This window comes from Electrophorus electricus, chromosome 4 (genome assembly GCF_013358815.1).
Source record: "Electrophorus electricus isolate fEleEle1 chromosome 4, fEleEle1.pri, whole genome shotgun sequence".
In the NCBI taxonomy this organism is placed as follows: domain Eukaryota; kingdom Metazoa; phylum Chordata; class Actinopteri; order Gymnotiformes; family Gymnotidae; genus Electrophorus; species Electrophorus electricus.
The window spans coordinates 4,538,919-4,559,931 of record NC_049538.1 but is presented as its reverse complement, the minus strand read 5'-3'; the positions used below and the strand labels follow the sequence as shown (position 1 = coordinate 4,559,931).

The 21,013-nt window shown below is 39.9% G+C and overlaps 1 protein-coding gene across 1 annotated transcript; it reads right to left on the bottom strand.

Annotated features, from left to right (window-relative positions):
• Positions 1-880: 880 nt before the first annotated feature.
• On the bottom strand, positions 881-20,753 carry scn4ab (sodium channel, voltage-gated, type IV, alpha, b). Its single transcript, XM_027026716.2, is given in 26 exon segments — positions 881-1,855; positions 1,857-2,953; positions 3,415-3,685; positions 3,904-4,008; positions 4,288-4,425; positions 4,664-4,717; positions 4,871-5,152; positions 5,315-5,437; positions 5,831-6,004; positions 6,175-6,329; positions 7,033-7,162; positions 8,493-8,882; positions 9,967-10,323; positions 11,415-11,588; positions 11,755-11,993; positions 12,205-12,319; positions 12,662-12,862; positions 13,291-13,432; positions 14,649-14,712; positions 14,942-15,163; positions 17,113-17,204; positions 18,337-18,465; positions 18,748-18,837; positions 19,210-19,328; positions 19,667-19,991; positions 20,641-20,753. Coding segments are annotated over 26 exon segments (5,409 nt in total). The 5' UTR covers positions 20,739-20,753; the 3' UTR covers positions 881-1,732.
• Positions 20,754-21,013: the final 260 nt, after the last annotated feature.

The following is a 21,013-nucleotide window of genomic DNA, read 5'->3' as shown; positions in this document are numbered from 1 at the left end:
AAATGTAGAGCTAAATTCACCTTCCCATATACAGCCAAATTGTTCTGGATGTGAAAAGCTAAAACAGAGCTTGTGACACATTGGGAATTTCATACAACCTCTGAGCTTTAAACATGACGACCCACTTGGAAGGGGCAGCTAAAATAATACTTTTAAAATAGCAATATTTCTGTAGAGGACAAACCGTAGTCAGACTAATATGCCATATTCACACCTCTCATTCTGTCACGTGCATGAACAAAAGAAAGGACCAGCATTTGTGTTCATTTTAAGTATCATCTACTCATTAGGTTTTTTTTCAAGATGATGTATAGCTGGGACTTTTTTAAAAATCATCACTAAATGTAAACAGGGAAAACATATTCCATGACTTCAGGTCTCAAACAGAATACGTATATTTTTTAAGTTCACAGTAATAAAAAAATAAAACAATAAATACATATATAAAGCAAAATTAAATTAAAAATATTTAAGCTTCTACTATATATTTTAGCCAATTCTGAAAGGCCATTATCACAGATTTGTTTTATTTAGAGCTGTAGCATTAGTATAAATAATGTAAAAAAAAAAACAACAACCCCCCCCCCCCCAAATAAGTGTTAGCATATTCTAGTGGTACTGAAGTCATTTTAGTAGGTGGAATAAAAGTATTTATTACAGATCCAGTATTTACATTATGCTCAGTGAACATTTGTGTGAACCAGGGGGTTTCTTTCTCTCTCAGAACGTTTCAGTTATTAGTATATTGGAGTCTATGAACAACAATTCATAAGTATCTATCTATCTATCTATCTATCTATCTATCTATCTATCTATCTATCTATCTATCTATCTATCTATCTATCTATCTATCTATCTATCTATCTATCTATCTATCTATCTATCTATCTATCTATCTATCTATCTATCTATCATGCTTATCCCCCTCACACACATTTGCACATTTTTGACATTTACTTATTTCAAATGATTGCATGATTTCTGTTTTGTTTCTCTTAGACTGATTTTGTTTAGTTACATAAATGTTTCTTTTCATTAATATAAATTCCTACATGCTTTAAATATTTTATGTAAACTGATACTCTTAAAGCTTTAAATTCAAATAAACTTTTAAGCCATAAAAATTCGAGGACAGTGGACAAAAAATTCTTTGGAAAATTTAACTTCAATTTAAATGTAAAATCTCAGTATTACATTTTAAGATATTACATTTCTTGTAATGAAACTGTCATTACTGTATCAAAACCAACTGATTACACATGGAAGTGTTTTTATCATTTCCCTTTTTGTTCTAAGATTGAATTTTTTGGATACAGAAAACATGCTTCATCTTGTAATCTAAAAGTGTCTTAATGTCTCGGGCTCCTCGGGTCCTAAGTGTTGTTCACACACGACCCTCCTTTAACTTGGAGATGTGGCAAACCTGTTCATTTAGCCACCACAGAATCTAGGTTTTCAATTTGAGGTTCAGATCCGAGTACCACTGATCTAAAAGCAACCACGGCACATTTTTGCTTCATCCTACTCTCCTCCATGGGTAAGGGTTAGACCAGAAGAAGCTTACAGCCTAACTATTAACACTTCTTGACGAATTTCTGAGATTCAGTTTCCTTTTGTATTACCTGCAAATGCCAAAATCCAATTTTCTATGTGAATAAACTGTTAAATTAAAAAGGTGCCATCTTGGTGCATTATGTAACTAAAACGCATTTTTTCATGCACATAGCTTTTGCTACTCAATAGGCTCTCTCAAACTATCCACAGAGGCTGAAACGTCAAGGATGGAGAAGGGGGCAGAATGTGCGCACTCCTTACTCTGCACCGCGACCGAAGGAGCACCTTCCTTGTCTGCCTGTTTCTGTTTTGGCCTTGCCCGCTAGGAGATCAAAGGACACAGAAAGCCCCTCCTTTGGTGCTTGATCCATAAAGAGCGGCTTCGGCTCATCTGTGGTCATCTCGACTGTCGTAGAGGGATCCTCGTGCATTTTCTTCAGTTGATTGAGTTGACATTTAAGCAGATATTTGCGGTAGGCTCTTTGGATAACGGTGGCAGCCACATCCTCTTGCTTGCGTCGCAGAGTGGTGCTGATTGGCACATAGGACACCTTTGTGGGGTTGTTTGCCATGAACTTCTCCTCTATGCTCGACTTGAGCATCTCTATTTCCTCTGACTCACCCAGCACTTCAATGGTGAGAGCTATTAGGATGTCGACACAGTGGAGCTTCTCTCCTGCTACCATTGGGAGGTCCATGGTGATCAACTTGACTGTGTTTGGCTTTGGAATCCTCAGTGGGTCTTTTAGTGTGTCACAGAATTCTGACAGTGTGTTGTAAGAGATGAACTGTGTAGCATCTGGATCAAACTTTTCCCAGGTGCTGTAGAACATCTCAAAGTCATCCTCACTTAAGGGCTCACTGCTCTCCTCTGTTGCCACATTGAAGTTCTCCAGAATGATGGCAATGTACATGTTGACCACCACAAGGAAGGACATCACGATGTAAGAGCAGAAAAACGCTATTCCCATCGCCGGATTCCCACAATCACCCCTTACGTTTGTTCCGGGATGTTCCACGTCCGGGTCACAGTCTGGAGGTCCACTGTTTAGCATAGGAATAAGGAGTCCATCCCAACCTGCAGAAGTGGTGATCATGAACAAACATATGATGCTGTTTCCCAAGGTCTCGAAGTTGAACATGTCATCAATGCCACCCTCTTTCTTAACATAGCCAAAGTTGGACATGCCGAATATTGAGAAGATGAAAATGATCAAAAAGAGGAGGAGGCCGATGTTGAAGAGGGCAGGGAGAGACATCATCAGTGCAAACAGCAGCGTCCGGATGCCCTTGGCCCCTCGAATCAGCCGCAGGACGCGACCTATTCTGGCAAGTCGGATGACACGGAAAAGGGTGGGTGACACAAAATACTTCTCAATGAGGTCTGCCAGCAGTAATCCTAGAGAGAAAAACAAAACAAAATGCCATGTGGATGTTGATTTTCCAGTTTTACATTATACATGCATTTTTAAATGATTAGACTCTAAGGGGTAATACAACCAAACCTTTAAAAGGACAGTTTGTATGATAAACATGGCCCAAACAGCATAAACTGAGTCCATGCTAGACACTTCAAAGAGAAAATGCCTTGGAACAAATGTACACCATTGTGCCAAAGATGCAAACAATATGAGAACAGTTGCTCCTTCAACTTAAAAAAACATTGAAGTGTGTACCAAATTACCACTACTTTTGAGCCCTGCACCTTGCACCCTACACCCTAAACCTTGCAACCCTGCATTTTTGACTTCTGAATGAACCAGAATGCACCCAGCAGTGGGGAAGCACGAATAAAGCATGTTGCTGTTATTAGAATGACGTTTTCACTGCTAACAGCAGAACCCTAACTCTCGTACTTACCTATAATTGAAAGAATCACCACAATAAAATCAAAAATATTCCATCCAATGGAGAAGAAGTATTGTCGAAGGGCAATCATCTTCAGCGTACACTCTCCAGTGAAGATCACAATGAAGATAAAATTAATTATGAAGAGGATATTTTCGGTTTCAGTGCTCTGGTCATCAGTCTCCACCATCATGGTGACCATGTTCAGACAGATTAAGCCCATTATTGCAATATCAAAGAACTGCTTTGTAACAAAGTCGAAGATGGCTCCTTGAAAACAGTTCTTCAGACAGGTCCCCAAAGTGCCCAATCAGAGATGAAGAAACAAAAAACAATTAATACTTTGTGTCAGAAAATTACAGGGGATTGAATTCAAACAAATAATAATCTGCTATTCTTTACAGGGAATGTTGCATAAATTAGCTAATTAATTAATTAATTCGGAATTAAAGTTTATTATAAACAAGAATATATTATTTATCAATTATGACAAATGCATACCTGGGGGCGTGGGATAGGTTTTTGTGGTTTTTTAGAGCCTAGTTTCTTCATGGCATTGTAGTATTTTTTCTGTTCCTCTGTCATAAACAAGTCCTGTCCACCTAAGTATGGAGACACAGACACAGAAAAGTATTAATCTGAATGCCTTTAATTTGTCTTTTCTCAACAGTTGTGCCCTAGAAAACTACATACAAGTTATGAATCTACTGACAAAAAATGATACACAGAAGAACTACTATTCGGTCACTTTAATTCAGATATACAGTGCCAAATAGTGGAGAATCTTTATGTTGATTAAGCACTGCTTAATCACCTTAAGCACATAGCCATTACCATGGTTTGTACTTAGCGTTTAGAACTTCAAACCTTAAAAAAGATACTTATCTTTGATTTTTGTTGGTTGAAATTATCAATGATAACACCAATGAATAAATTGAGAGTGAAGAAGGATCCAAAGATGATGAAAATAACAAAGTAGAGGTACATGTAGAGGTTTGTCTCATACAATGGTTGTTCCTCAATCTAATTACAGAAGGGGAGGAGTGAAAGAACATGAAAAGACAAAAAGTAACAACCGAATTTACATTGTAAAGCCTTGATGTCATGTCTTCTGATTTCAGTGCAAGCAGATTTTTTGATATCACAACAGTAGCATGTCATAGTGCACAATTATCAAACTAATAGGAATACTTCTTTAGGGACCAAAGTCCTTATTTTTATTACCTATAATTTATCTAAAAGATGAAAGTATGGAACTTACTGCACGAGAATCCACAGCAGCATACATTATATCCATCCATCCTTTAAATGTTGACTGAGAACCAATAGGAAACCAGAAACCCAAAACACTGTCACCACCATTATCAGTCGATCATCTATCCATCCATTCATCTATCCATCCACCAGTTCATTCACCCAACATTTTTTTTTAAGTTTTTTTTTGTGGAAATCGAGTGTGAACACTAACCACTTGCAGTAAGGAGAGGTAGCCCATGCCCACATTATCATAGTTGACCTTCGTGTTCATCCATCGTACATCTGAATTGGCTTGGATGAGTGTGAGGCAATCACTTTTGTTGTTTACTTCATCAATCAGGAACACCTCCTCTGAGGTGGTATTAATGCAATAATAGAACTTTCCAGCAAACAGGTTCACCCCCATTATGCTAAAGATCAACCAAAAAATCAGGCACACAAGCATGACGTTGAATATTGAGGGGATGGCTCCAACCAGGGCATTGACCACCACCTGCAGAAATTCACAAAATGCACAAGGCCAAACTTGAATACCACACAAACCATACACTATAAAAAGCTTAACTGCAAAAACTCACAGTAATCAGTCATTTTAAACTTTGAGAGCTGGCCCGAGGCTGGCCCTAACTTGATCAAGTGGATAACAGGTACTTGCCCTCATTCCCTCAAATCTGGATAAGGCCCGAAGTGGTCTTAGTGCCCTCAATGTCCGCAGGGATTTGATGGGACCGAGGTCAGAGTAACCCAGAATGTTAGCTGTGAAGCTGATCAGAGAGACCTACAAGACCATTTGAAATGTGTTACATTGTGTTTGATATGCATTGGCAGATGTAAAGAACTGATAACATTCAGCAAAATGTTGACATTAACTTTAAAGAAGAACAGTAGCTACTTATCCTAGTGGAGGCTATTTAACATCATAAAAATGAGCTCTTGTTAACTGTTAACACTTCCTTATGTTCTTTATTGACTACACTGGCAATGTTGGGTGAGTTATTATTATATTAAAAGACACTTCAATAGATATCTACCGTTATAATTAATTTGACTGAACTATTAGCAGACAAAACAAAGAAATTCTCCAGTTAACAATTGTATTATTTATTTGTTCCATCTGTTAATATTTTATGCATTCTTGAGATTTCGCAATTACAAAACAATAATCACTTACATCAACAATCAGGAAGTCCAGCCAGCACCATGCATTTGTGAAGTATACCTTGAAACCATAGGCGACCCATTTTAGGAGCATCTCGACAACAAATATATAGGTGAAGACCTGATCTGCATACTCAAGGATGATTTTAATCACTCGTCGTTGCTCAATGTACACATCCTCAAAAGCCTAACAGGTAACAAGCAAATGGAAGACGTGAACAGAAGAAGTGAGCGATGACCATTTTAGAATGTGATTCTGCATTTTACCATAAGATTCTGCAGATGATTCCAGAATATGATTCTAGCAATTCTGATCTTATCACAGATTTGATGATGGCATGTTTCATTTCAGCTCACCAAAGCACCACTGCTGAGGAGAATCATGAAGATGATAAAAGTCTCAAAATAATTGTGCTCCACAATGATGAAGCAAGTCTTGCGGAAGTTCCACCATATCTTTCCTCTGCCCTCGGTGATGTCTACATCCAGGCATGGATACCGCATGATGCATTCTAGAACAGCAAAAAACACATGGTCAGTTCCCCAGTTTCATGGTAGTCACCATGCCAAATTGTGTACTCCAAGTGTAAACTGTGTACTCCAAGTGTAACTATGGCATTAAGAACACAGTGAGTTGTACTCTTATGGGTGCCTGGATGTAGGTGGCATCACTAAGAATGTCAATGCCCAGTTACAAAAACCTGTCCTAGCTTAATATTTTGTACAATAGCACTTTAGCTTGCTTAGCTACTTAGTAACTTAGTAGACCCCTAGTAAAGGTGTAACAGTACATTAATTGTGACTGATGCATTGATTCTAAAGGTTACGATGCATGTCTATCAATCCACTCTGTACATATTGATTCATATGTTGCATACTGCATAGCCAATAAAAGGTTTGAGAGTTTGTGGTTCATGAAATGTTTAGTAATCATCATTGGATTTTCGTTCAAGCCATTCGGAATAAATGCTTACTATTCACCTGATTTTATTGTGAATGGAAATCGAAATGTAAAATGTTCAAACGTAATAATTATAATTAAAGAACAGAACAGCATCATGTCATACTGTAGTAATGTTGAATTCCTATATTACAAATGGGATTCGTGCTGTACCCCTTCTATACCATTCTACTAGTATGGTATTTTGGATAACAGAATACCGCTTAGACTGCATGAATGGCGTGAGGGAATGGCTTAGGGCGTTTTTCTCTCACTTTCTGTGAAACAGTCCTTTGGGCTGTTGGAATCTTCTTCTTCATCACACTCAGTCTCTGCCGCCTGAGGATGCATGTCCACCGTGCTGCCAATGGAGGAGCTGTCTGCCTCTGAGTGTGTGTCTTTCAGCTGTGCGGCCCATGGAAAGAGATAAAGGCATCAGAACATCATCTCTGCATTCTTTAGGAGGAGCAAAAAGGGGACATTTATGAGAATTGTGCTGTTGATAATTTCAGTTGAAAAGAGCTACTAGTAGGACAGTGCTAACATTGGTGGTCAAGGTTTCTGGTTTCTGTGTCAGATCTATGACAAATAATCAAGCAATTATTCATGTGGACTTGTTGAAATGTGATTTGTAGTCTGTCATTTCTTGAATATGTGTTACCATGAACACTCAGGACATCTTGTGCAAGAATATGTCTGGTTTTACAGGTTCAGTATGAAAGGAGCTATATTTAGCAATATGGAGAAGACACCAAATGATAAGTGGTGTGTATGAATCTATCCCTCAGATTCGGATGACATCAGCTCATGTAACTGGAACTGCATAGACCTGACAAAATGTGATTTGAAATGCTACCATAAAGTTTATTCAACAGTATAGTTTCTGCTGTCATTTTTATTGCATCAAAGGCAATGCTTCTGATTGACATTTTCAGACAGAACAAAATGTAAACAGCTTCTCTGTTTAAATGTCAAATTTAGTTGACAGTTATACCAGCAATTATTATTATTATTGTTACCTGTTGTGTTTTGTTTTACTCTTTTAAAAACTCTAGTTTATCAGATTGCTTAGGTTCACTGTCTCACCTTGAGCAGTGTATTCCCTCCCCTGTGGAGAGGCAGGCATTGCTGAGGATGGCATGCCAGACTTTGAGACATGAGAGAGTATGTCATATGAGCCATGCAACTTGACCCAGTTGACAGACATACCAACAAACAGTTGCCTAATGAGTCATGGCTTGTGCTCCTCAATGAAACAAATGTTTGACGAAATGTCTGACCTCAATACAGCAGGGCTGTGTTTCCTATTTATGAAGCAATTAACAGTATGGAGAGATACATTTTGAGATATTTGGGTACAATATAGTGAATGGTGACTGTGTTGTGGGCAGGAAGAACCAGGTCAGGTATTTGTCAAACACGCTAATTAATCACACCATGCTGGTGCCATTTCCCACGCTCCGTCACTGTGACTCATGACCCTTGCCATGTCTCTAAAAACACAACCTCTATCTATCTCTCTCTCCCCAGTCATACAGTCCACAGATGTTTTATGAGGCCCTAAATTGGGTTAGCAGATCTCATAGTACATACAGATCAGTTTTAGGTGAGTGAAGTACTATGTGAGCAACAAAAAAAGTATATATATATATATATATATATATATATACACACACACACACACACACACACACACACGCACTTTTTGTTGTGTGCTTAAACAGGAAAAACTCACATTCTCATCTTCATCTGTGCTGTCATCATCAATAGTTCTTTCAAAATCAGACTCAATATTTGCAATTGGAGCTCTGCTCACTGGGACAATGGCCATTTCGAAAGCTTCCACCTGCTTTCTCATCTCAGAGTCAGGCTCTTCCCCGGAGTCCATGTGGTTCCTGACTAGACCACTGTTGCCTTTCAGGTCACCAAGGTCATTCTCTTTTTTCTCCTCTTCCTTAGGTTTCAGGCCTATATGTCTGATGACGAAGGCCTTGACCCAGTCACTACCTCTACTGATTCTTGCGATGGCGATCTGCAGGTTGTTCATTTCACCATCATCGTCTGATGATGACAGATTATCTCCACTAAAGGAGCTAAGAAGCAAGGCCAGGAAGAGGTTCAGGACCTGTAAGAACACAATGATCCAAATCACAGTTAATCCAAAATGCTAAACTTGTTTCTAATTGGTTGTTTTTTGTTGTTTATTTTAGTTTTTCTTTTTTCAAAATAGTGGTGCAAATCTTTTTTCCATAGGTCTTGGTCTCAATATCACTTTTCAGATTTTCTCAATATCAATTTTTCCTTGGCAGAAAAAAAAACCAAATTAAATTACTACATAGAGAACGGTCTGCACTCTTTACATTTGAATCATATTTACTGAACTAATCGAACCAAGGGGTTTGGTAATTGCATATATGTTTCAGAAAGTGTTAAAAAAATACTAAGTAGTTTTTCTAGCTGTCTAGTTGTTAACCATAGACTTGAAGATATCTTAGCTCTCTTGCACCACCTATGGATATTTATATTTCTCATCATACTCTTACGTCTCCTAAGATAGGACATCTTCTGAGAAATTCTAGGGTCAGCTTTGACCTTTTTCTGGTTGCTAATTCCAATGAAAAGCATTCCCAGTAAATATGGACCTTGGCTTGCTGTGTGGCCCTTCCCCCAGATCACACCCCCTTTTGTTTGTGCTGCGACCTTGCCGGTCGTGCGTTAGGATGTCTTGCTTACGAGACAGTTCCAAGCATGTGTGCCGTCTCACAATGTAAGTATCTGACAGAGACATCACCTATGGCTCGGATGTTCCTGTCCCAAAGATTGTAACATGTCCATACTTAATGTAGGTGTTGAGTGGTGTATACATGTGAAAAAAGAATGTTTTGTGTAGCTCAGAGTAGAGACTTCCTCAGACTGTGGATGATCTTCTGGGGCAGTTGTGCTTAGGAAAGCAAATAGAATCTGTTCTTTAAATCATCTTTCATCAGTATGCAATATTCCAGTACTGAACTGTTGGCTTAAATGTGTAGTTCAACCAAACTAACGCAAAAATACTAACAATGTTTCCTGTTTGCATATCTTTATGGTGTGTGCAACTATTCTTGTGTATGCAATTCTTGTCCATGTAACAGAGACACTGCAAAAATATGACATCAAGCAGTTTCAACTGTGCGGTATTCAGTCAAACAGCTGACCAAGGAGGCACTCACCACCAGGTTCCCGATCACCATCACCATCATGAAGACGGTGAGGCACATGGCCTGGCCGGCCACCTCCATGCAGTCCCACATGGTCTCGATCCACTCGCCGCACAGCACGCGGAACACGATCAGGAAGGAGTGGAAGAAGTCGTTCATGTGCCAGCGCGGCAGCTCGCAGTCCTCGGCGATCTTGCACACGCAGTCTTTGTAGCTCTTCCCGAACAGCTGCATGCCCACCACGGCGAAGATGAAGACGATGATGGCCAGCACCAGGGTCAGGTTGCCCAGGGCGCCCACCGAGTTGCCGATGATCTTGATCAGCATGTTCAGGGTGGGCCAGGACTTTGCCAGCTTGAAGACGCGCATCTGTAGCCAGCATAGTCATTGCATGATTGTAGTAGATGGCTTTAAATCTTTTTGAAGTGTTTTTGGTTTTTTTACGGTCATTAATCATATTTTGGACATATTCAGGCTGCCAACAAAGCAATAATGATCATTAAACCTGTTTGGTATACAAAATAATGGAACCACCACACAGCATTTCAGTAAAGAAATTACGAAAATAAACTTTTGCTGGTTATCATAAATTATAAATTTATGAAAAAATATATATTATATATAATTTATATATAAACTTCTATAAATTATATATAATATAATTATATATAATATATATAAATTCTGGAGCTTAAGTAGAATGTCATATGTATATATTTCCCGTAGAGATGCAGCACACTCATCACAGCCCAGTCCCACCAATCTCAGCTCCTGTCCTGTTCACATACTCCGATCTGAAGAGAAATACCTGTCCTAGCTACTATAACAGCGACGTCTAGCCACATTCATGCCTTCTCGTCTGGAACTCAGCAAATCATTTTTTACATCTTTTCAGTATACTTTATTTTTTTGTGCATAATAATGTCATTGTCATGTGACGCTGGCCTCTCCAGTTAACATGTCAGACCAATACACATCAGAACCGTCACACTGAGCGTTATATTTCACTAGATTGACTAGACTGAAGTTGTCTGCTGCCACTTAAATTGGATAAAAACTTTAAAACATTTTCAAGAAGTGTGGACCTTAGTTAGCATTTTTACACACACGCACACACACACACACACACACACACACACACACACACACACACACACACACACACACACACTCTTACAAGCCAGAATGTGAACAGTCAAGGCAAGAAGGATCTGAGCAAAACACTGGAAGTAAGCATTATAAGGCCTGTAATGTGAACGCAGCCCTGATTTTCAGTATGCTACTACTGATGGCACACACTTTGACATGGAAGGCAGTTCAACCTCAGACTGCTGCAGTTCAGTGAGACAATCTGTGAAGGACTTTCTTCGCAGGACAGTTTATAACCTGAGCTCTTGGCGCTTGTGTGTCAGTGTACACACAGTAGGGAACAGCTTTAAGGGGATGAAGGGATTACTCACGAGGCGGAAGGACCTCAGCACGGAGAGTCCCTCCACGTTGGCCAAGCCCAACTCCACCAAACTCATCGTCACAATGATGCTGTCGAAAATGTTCCAGCCAACTTGGAAGTAGTAGTACGGGTCCATGGCTATGATCTTGAGCACCATCTCAGCTGTGAAAATGCCTGTGAACACCTGAGAAGGACAGGAAACGGCTCTCTGGTGTTACTCCAGTTCCACTTCATAAGGTGCTCAGATACAGCTGCATTATCAATATAAATCAATCTGTGGGGTTTTTTATGTTTTGTTTCGTTTTTAAAAGATTTGACTCTTATATTTGCCTACATATTTAATACCTTACCAAGTTGCCAGTGCTCAAGACCGATTCAAATTCAGGAGTCATGGGATAGTGTTCCATGGCCATGAACATGGTGTTCAGTATGATACAGATAGTGATGCCCAGGTCCACAAAAGGGTCCATCACAATGAAGTTCATCCACTTCTTGACTCTGATCCATGGTGTGCAGCAGTCCCACTTCAGGAAAATATTTGCAAACTTATACCAGCAAGGAGGGCACAGCCTTTCTAACTCCTCTAATTCTGAAAGAAGAAGCAGCAATACACATTGGATGTTACCTTTGGATTTTACTTCTTCTAACAAGATGGCTTTGACTCAATCATTAAATGATTATCTAGTATTCCGTGAAGCCTGTTTTGAGGTAAGAAAATGTATCTTGGTAGCCTGTACCATACCCTCCAGGACAATCAATACTGGTTTTACTCGCTCAGGAAGTACATTAAGGAAAGTTACCCTCTAAGGCATTGCTTTCACTGCTCACAACACTGGCTTTCCTGTTGTCTGTGCTGGGCACGTCTAGCTGGTCCATGTCTGCCATGCTCCGATTCGACTTTGATTCCTCAAGAGACTTTGGGCACAGCACAGGAAATAGAATTAATTATGCATTAATCAAATGATGCAAATCACGTCATCATTGCTGTAATGACATCTTGAGGTCAAGGTGTCGTGCCTAACACAGATGGAATAAATTAAAAGGAATTTAGTTTAATAATCTTAAATAATCTTGACCTGAAGCTAGACATACTTATCAAATCTTCATGAACGTCCCATCTAACTGAGTCTTGGTAAATGTAAACACAAACGCATTTAAGCCAAATCTCTTACACGTTTCACTGCTTTGGTCAAAGTGGCGCTAATGCTGATCTGGCAGGTGAGGGAGAGCAGGGGATGCTAGCGCGTCTGAACTTGCCTTGGCGCGATTCTCTTTGAGTTGCTCCACGACTCTGGCATACTCTTCCTCCTTCTCCTTAGCTTCAGCTATAGTGGCCTCGTTCTGCTCGGCATATGCCATGGCCACCACAGCCAAAATGAGGTTGATCAGGTAGAAGGAGCCCAGGAAGATGATGATTACGAAGAAGACCATGTAGGTCTTCCCCGCTGCCCGCAGAGTCTGAAACATGCAAGACACCACCAGTCGGATGTGAAAGATTAGATTAGATCTACACTAAATTAGATCTACACTACTACACTATATTGAGGTTTTTCATTCACTTAAAGCACAAACATTGGCACCATAAGAGATGTTTTCTGACTTGTTCAAGAGCATTATAGAAGCTCATTCACAAGTTACTTTCCACGGCCAGTGTCAGATACTACATAGTTGTATGTGCAGCAAACATAGTCACATTTGAGAGCCAATGTATTGTTTTGTTTTGTTGTATTGTATTTTACGCATGAAAATGACTGTGCACTTACATCACTTAACAACAACACAGCTCCATTACTGAAGCATGACAAAAAAATAATGCAAGATGGTTAGCAGAATAAAATGGACTATTTTAAATAAGAATACGGACTCCAAAGTGTGGAGTTACGAACCATTTGGAACAAGTTTTCCCAGTAATCCTGTGTCATAAGGCGGAAGAGAGACAGAAAAGCCCAACCAAAGGTGTCATAACTGGTGTAGCCGTAATTGGGGTTCCTGCCAGTTTTCATACACATGTATCCTTCGGGACACTGCCTGTCAATACAGCACACAGTTCATTGATACAAGAAGACACGTTGTATTAGGGACTCACAAATAACTGAAAACATTAAAAACAAAGCGCAAAGTCTGCTGCCTTTATTGGTCTTTTTGAGCAGTGTATGTCTACAGTTTGAGTGGCTCTTTTGCATGTGTACTTTGGTCTGACAGATGGTTTCCTACAGACTATGTGAAGAATATATATTTAACACTATGAATGTACAATGTTACTTCTGTATCGTGTAATATATGTCTGCACTTTAATGTTCTGTTCTGTCAGCAGAAGACTGTAAATCCACGGCATTGGTTAGTATCCGCAGAAAACGAGAGAAACAGGAAAGAGAGGAAAAGGGGGAGTGAGCGAAAGAAAAAAGATTTCAAAATGGAGATTTTGAGTAAATTGCCTTCAATCCCATGAACAGTTATGGGACAAAGTTACACAAAGTTAAACATCATAACAAATCAGTAACTGAGTTAGCTAGCCTGTTTTAGACAGTAGCTCCCCAGGACCCAAGGAGAGCACCTCAGTGCCACTTGGTGCCCTTGGGGTTATGGGGGATTTCATTCAAAGTAGATTGTATCTGAAGGGCATGCAGCATAAACTACCCATTTGACCATTCTTGTTTTTATTTATTATTTTTAGCCACCACGCAAGCCAGTGGCACCGGCAGCCTGTAATGGCAGATGGGGGTTTCATAAAATACTTTAGTACATGATATTTTTAGTTGTTGTGAGTTTCTTTGAAACTGCAGTAGGGTGGCTAAGACTTTTATTTGCGTGGTACTTGAGCTTGGTTAAAACTTTGTATTCCTCCAAATTAATTTACTACATTTCTATACTATATAACTATATTAGTATTATTGTATTTTCTAAAAGTGCTAAAGGGCCATTCATTTACTTCATAGTTTCATGTGTGTTTCATCTATGTTTCATAGATTGAGTTTTGAGGCATATTTTAATAATTCAGACAGTGAGTAGAATCTGGAGTTACATATAGAAAACATTTGTTTTTCACTGATAGAAAATTCATTTCTTTCAGTCAATGAATGGTGAAAAACTCCTTCCAAATGACACAGATTTGCCAGCATGTCAGCAGGCAAAAGTTCTACAGATGCCAATTACTCTGTTCCAGGACCATGGGCCCTGGTTTCATTTCAGGAATATAGATCATTTATTAATGGATTTGATTAAAGTAGGAGAATGACTGACATACCCGGCATCAGAATTGTTTCCACACAGAAGTGCATCAATACCACCTGGTAAAAAGTAGTAGTTTTCTGCAAAGAAAATAAAACAACATTTCAAGATTAAAAAAAGCAGAATGACAAGTAGGTTACTTATAGTCATTTTTCCCCAAACACAGCATAGGCCTAGTCCTAAACTTGAAGGGGTTTTCCACAGAAACTGGCATTGTAATAGAAATATCTAAATTTATATCTGAACGCAGATGCCTACTGTATTATCTACACATCTGAGCCATGAGCAGAAGCATAGTTCTTCAGGTACCTTCGTTTGATATGTACTCCTGCCAGTTGAAGGTGGTGTTTGGGTAATCAGTTGGGGAGGCCACACTCCCGTGGGGCAACAAGACACATTTGTTCCGTAGGTTCCCCATGAACAGCTGCAGGCCAATGAGGGCAAAGACACTGAGGCAGAAGACAGTCAGGATCATGACATCGCTCAACTTTTTCACAGACTGGATGAGTGCGCCAACGATCGTCTTCAGACCTGCCAGCAAGTGGGGGGGGGGGGGGGGGCCAGCAGGGGCAACAGAATGTTAGTCTTATTGAATCATGATAGCTTGATACCCTTTTTTCTCTACATCTACTTACACTGCTCAGAAAAAAAATTAATGGTACACTTAAATCACATATTGGTTCTTGATGAACGAAAAATTGGTGTACTTTGTTGAGAACAAAATGATATAACAATGGTCAGTGGAAACCATCAGGATTAGATTCAGAATCACACTGCAAATCAAAGTAAAAAATGAAAACACAATTTAAAAAATAAAAAATAAAAAAATTAGACATTTAAAAATTTGCGTAACTTTCAACATGGAAACTCATAATGTGAGTAAGTAGTGTGTATGGCCCCCATGTGTCTGTATGCATTTCTGACAACATCTGGGCATGCTCCTGACAAGACGGCAGATGGTGTCCTGGGGATCTCCCCACCAGACCTGGATCAGGGCATCAGTGAGCTCCTGTGCAGTCTGTGGTACTATACGGTGGCATCGGATGCACTGATACATAATGTCCCAGAGGTTCTCAACTGGATTCAGGTCTGGACAGTGTGAGGTCGAGTAAATGGCATCAATACTTTTGTCATCCAGAAATGATCTACCCACTCTGGCCACATGAGGCCGGGCGTTGTGCTCCACCAGCAGGAACCTAGGGCCCACTGTGCCAGCGTGAGGGCTGACAATGGCTCTGAGGATTTCATCCTGGTATCTAACAGCATTCAGGGTATTGTTGGCTATCACATAGAGGTTGGTGCTCCAAGGATATGTCTAGCCAGACCATCACTGTACCACTGCCAATCCAGTGTTGCTGGGTGATGTTGCAGGCAGCATAATGTTGATCATGGTGTCTTCAGACTATTTTAGGTTTGTCACATGTGCTCAGTGTGAACCTGCTGTCATCTGTGAAGGGGATATGGGTCATCAATGGTGCACCTGCCAATTCTGGTGTTCTCTGGCGAATACCAATCAAGTTGCACAGTGCTGAGCTGTGAGCAAAGGTCCCACTAGAGGATGTCAGGCCATCATGCCACCCTCATGGAGTCCGTTTCTGACAGTTTGGTCAGAAACATGCACACCAGTAGCCTGTTGGAGGTCATTTTGTAAGGTTCTCCTCCTGTTTGTCCTCACACAAACGAGCAGACCACCAGTCCCGTTGCTGGGCTGATGTTCTCTCCAGCTCTTCTCGTGTAATGGACCATGTCCTGGTGTCTCCTCCATGGTCTTGAGACTGTACTGGGAGACACAGCAAACCTTGTGACGGCACATATGGATGTGCCATCCTGGAGGAGGTAGAGTACCTGTACAACCTGAATGGGCTGCAGGTACCATCTTATACTACCAGTAGTGACAGGGAGTCTAGCAAAACACAAAACAACAGTACTGTAGAGAAGAATCAGCCAGGGAGGATGCGCAGAGAGTAACTGTGGCCACCACCTGTAAATCCAATCCCTTTTTGAGGGTTGTCTTGTTGTTCCTTTTCCAGTGCACCTGTTGTCATTTTCATTTGCACCAAACCGGGTGAAATTTATTCACAATTACTTATTCTTCCTAACTGGACAGATTGCTATCCCGGAAGTTTAACTGACTTTGTGTTATACTGCAATGATTAAGTGTTCCCTTAATTTTTTGAGCAGTGTATCATTATTCTAGCAACATGTATCAAAGGACATTCACCAAACTTTCACGTTATTCATCCTATGCTATATAGATATAGATATACACACACACACACACACACACACACACACACACACACACATATATATATATATATAGGATTCTTTCTATTCTATATAACTAGTATTATAAATCAAAACCTACAAGCAGTGCATTTAAGAATGATTGCAGCTCAGTTATCGTGTCTCTAAATCCCCTCTAACCAAAGCATGTGGTGTGATTACTACTCATTTGAAGATTCTGACTCTGTACCCACCAGGAATTACAGTAATTGTTTTCAGGGCTCGGAGAACACGGAAGGTCCTCAGAGCTGACACATTTCCTAGGTCCACAAACTCCGTAAGGTACCTGCGGGTGCCGATCGGCCAGAACTTGTGAGTGCTTTGTCATACTTTTTTTTTTCAAACACTGCAATGGTAGATCACAATGAAAACTTGAACCCACAATGAAAGCACTGACTCACAACATGACGTTCGTTTTTTTGTAATGTGACAATGTTAACAACACTACAGCAACATGATCTTCAGGGTCTTGTTAAAAGACAGGATGCTTCTAATTTGTGATTATAATTATTATCTGATGCTAATTATACTGACAGAACTCTTCTGAAAGCCAAATGTGCTTTTGCAGATAGGATAAGCTCCCTTTAGACATGGCAACATCAATTCCTAAGAGAACGATCCATTTGATCTCTCAAAGTATCTCAAAGCTCTATCAAGAACGTTCTATTAAGTTTCTTGCGTGTTTAATGGCAGCTGGTGCACTACACCCACTTGGGGAGTGATTTGTGTAGATTGTGAGTACTTTGTATGTCTGTGTATTTGGGGGTTAGTGGGCATAGCTGTGTATTTTGGGGTTAGTGGGCACAGTGGGTATTCAGTGTCTCAGCGTAGTTCCTCAGGACCACTTCTGCTCCTGCAGTAGCTTCTCTAATGAGAATGAAAGCCTGAGATGGCCAGCTAAATATAGCCTAAAGCTGGTAATGGACCCCACTTTACATGTGGATGACCATTTTCATTGTAAATCTGAAAGGCAGAACCCTGAACAGGGACTTTATAGATGTTCTACAGTAATCCTGATGTTCTACAGTAATCCTAGTAATCCGGATGTCCTACAGCAATCCTGATGTCATACAGTAATCCTGACATTCTACAGTAATCCTAATAATCCTGATGCCATATGATAATCCTGATGTTCTCCTGTAATCTTGATGCTATACTGTAATCCTGATGTTCTACTGTAATCTTGATGCTATACAGTAATCCTGATGTTCTCCAGTAATCCTTATGTTCTCCTGTAATCCTGATGCTATACAATAATCCTGATGGTTACGCAGTAATCCTGAAGGTACTTTTCTGGCCCGTTGTTTGAATATTCAGACCATCTTATGAAATGGCCACAACAAAGGTGTTGGTAATGAATGATTATGCAACTGCTCTCCAGTGGAAATATCTAATGAACTTTACTCATGCATACTCACGCCATGCTGATCACCATGAAATCCAGCCAGTTCCATGGATCTCTAAGGAATGTGAAGTCTCCAATACAGAAACCCCTGGAGAAGATTTTAATCAGTGCCTCAAAGGTATAGATACCTGTGAAAACGTACCTGTGACAAAAGAGAGTGCTCTGACCATGAGAAGGAAGTCAATGATTCATCAATAAATGATGACTGCTGGGACTGGATTAATCATGCTATAGTACATAGATGAGTAGATGAGTGTCAGATATTCATGCACATTTCTGATTGCCTTGTGTTACTTTATAAAATCATAAATTAATTTTGGGACTAAAATTATTCTTCAAAGAATCAAAAATGATTATTTTATAATGGTGATGATTATGACAATAAATTATTATTATTGTTGTTGAGTCGGTTGTAGTTACTTACTCTGCAGTTTTGCTCCATTGTGGTGGGTTGCTCATAGTCATGAACACACAGTTGGACAGGATTGTTACCATGATAAACATACTGAACAATTTACTGCACAGTCAAGGAGAAGGTGTGCTGCACTGCACTGCGACATCCTATTCAAATAAAGCTCTTTCAGTATGTACCATTATTTGCTGTGCATAATGCCTAGCTGTGCAGATGGCTAAATGAATATTAGTTTCATATTTCATGTGTTTGCATGATATCAGAGTACTGATACCCATACTGGGCTACCAAAGACATATACAGTGTGTCTCCTGTTTAACTCATCAGGTAACAGATGGTTTCCTAGCTGGTCAAATCTAAATCAATCATCAATCTTAGATGTTATTTGACATTTGTTTTTAGTTTAGTTTTAGTAATGTAACTTTAAACCTTGCTAAAACCTTTCATGATGACTTATGTGCATTCAAAGGATATGAATGTATGAGTATTCGGATGGTTGCTTTGCGAATGGGGTTAAATGGATTTAGAATGTAACAGGCAGGCTCAGCGTTAAATCTGTTGATCGTATTCCCTTTGCTGATCACGATGAAGGTCTGCAAAACACATCAACCATTTAACTTTGAAATAAAAGGTTATAATCTTCGAGGTAACCATAATAACATTTAGAACTATAATAACCATAATACAATTTCCTTCAGGATCAATAATCTCATCTTATCTTAATAAGAAACACCTTTCTGCAGTGTAATAAGCATCCACTGCTGCCTTGCTTACTATAACAACTAAAATCTCTAAAAAATAAAATAAAGCTAAAAAATAGTATATTTATGTGTTAAGAATATTTATGTTACTTCCTATATTAAATGGGTCAAATAATGATCAATTACTGTAACATGGTTTGTAAGAAGGAGGTGTTTGTGGAGGGACAGACTTTCTTGGATTTGTAGTAGGGATCCAGCTCTTCCAGTGGTATGTTGAGGAGTTCAGGCGGTGGCTCTCCGTAGTAAAAGGGTAGGGGCTTGCCGGCTTCCAGATCTTTAGAGGGTTGGGGCAGTTCTTCCTCTGGGATCTCGATGTTCATAGACTTCCTGTGCTGCTGCTCGGCGGCCTCCTCCGCCACGCGCCGCTTGAGCTCCGCCAGCGAGGCCGGCGTGAAGCGGCGGAAATGATCAGTGCCTGCGGGGGGGAGCAGGCGCACCATCTTCGCATTCTGCTTGACGAGGGATGTCACCACCTCGGGGTCTCTCAGACGTTTCCTACAGGAAGACGAGAGTTTGGACACTGCATGGGACACTGCATGTTACATATGACAGGTCAGTGGTCATTATGGATGGGAACACTGAGAACAGTCAACAGCTTTCACTCAGAGAATGACACACTATCATCATCATTTGTGTTGTGCTCCAGACTGTGACAATTAAACGATACCGCAAAAATAGGTTTTTCACATTCAAATTACAGAGCACTCTTTTTTTACAACGCTGCCAAACATTTTATGTCCAGTCAAATTCATTTTAGAGCTAAATGATTAAGTCATGGAAATGAAAATAATAGTTCAAAAAATTGAATTTTAGTTTAGCTGTTGAAAACAGATGCTGAAAAGTTTTAAGATGCTTATTATTTATTATAATTCGGTACTCAGGCAGATATTTTACATATTGTTCACAAATGTTTTGATTCCTTGCAAAAAAGTAAACAATGCCAAAAGGTAAACAATACCAGATCAAGTCCAGATACTTCTACCAGAATATACCACTGTGAGTCCACGTTCAAGAAATAAGCATTTATATGATAAGATGCTGTATCCGTGCCCCTCCAAAACAAACCCAAACCAAAGCAAAAAAAAACAAAAACATAGACAAACAAAAACTATTCCACCATCACCATGCGTTTTTGTACACTCACAACTGATGCGGCCATAGTTTGAGGTTTTTGGATTTCTTCACGTGTGCTGCACGATTCCTCTGCCATACCTCCAGGAGGGAGAGCTTTCGCCTGGGCATAGCTGCCAGCAAACCTGCTTACGACCGAAAACACTAACCAATAAGTCTCCTGCACGCTTAGCTGCTTGCTGTGGTTCCCGCACAGTTCTAGGCAGCCAGTTTTGCTTGCCTTGGATCAGACACCCGCCCCAAAACCCCTCAGTCCAGAAACAAAGACTCTTTTGGTCCTGTGGCGGAGCCTGGTAAGATTAAGGGATTAGACGCACAAAATGTTTCTTTCCTTCTTTGATTAACCATCATTTTAGTTGTTTACACAATGTAATTTATAAAACATG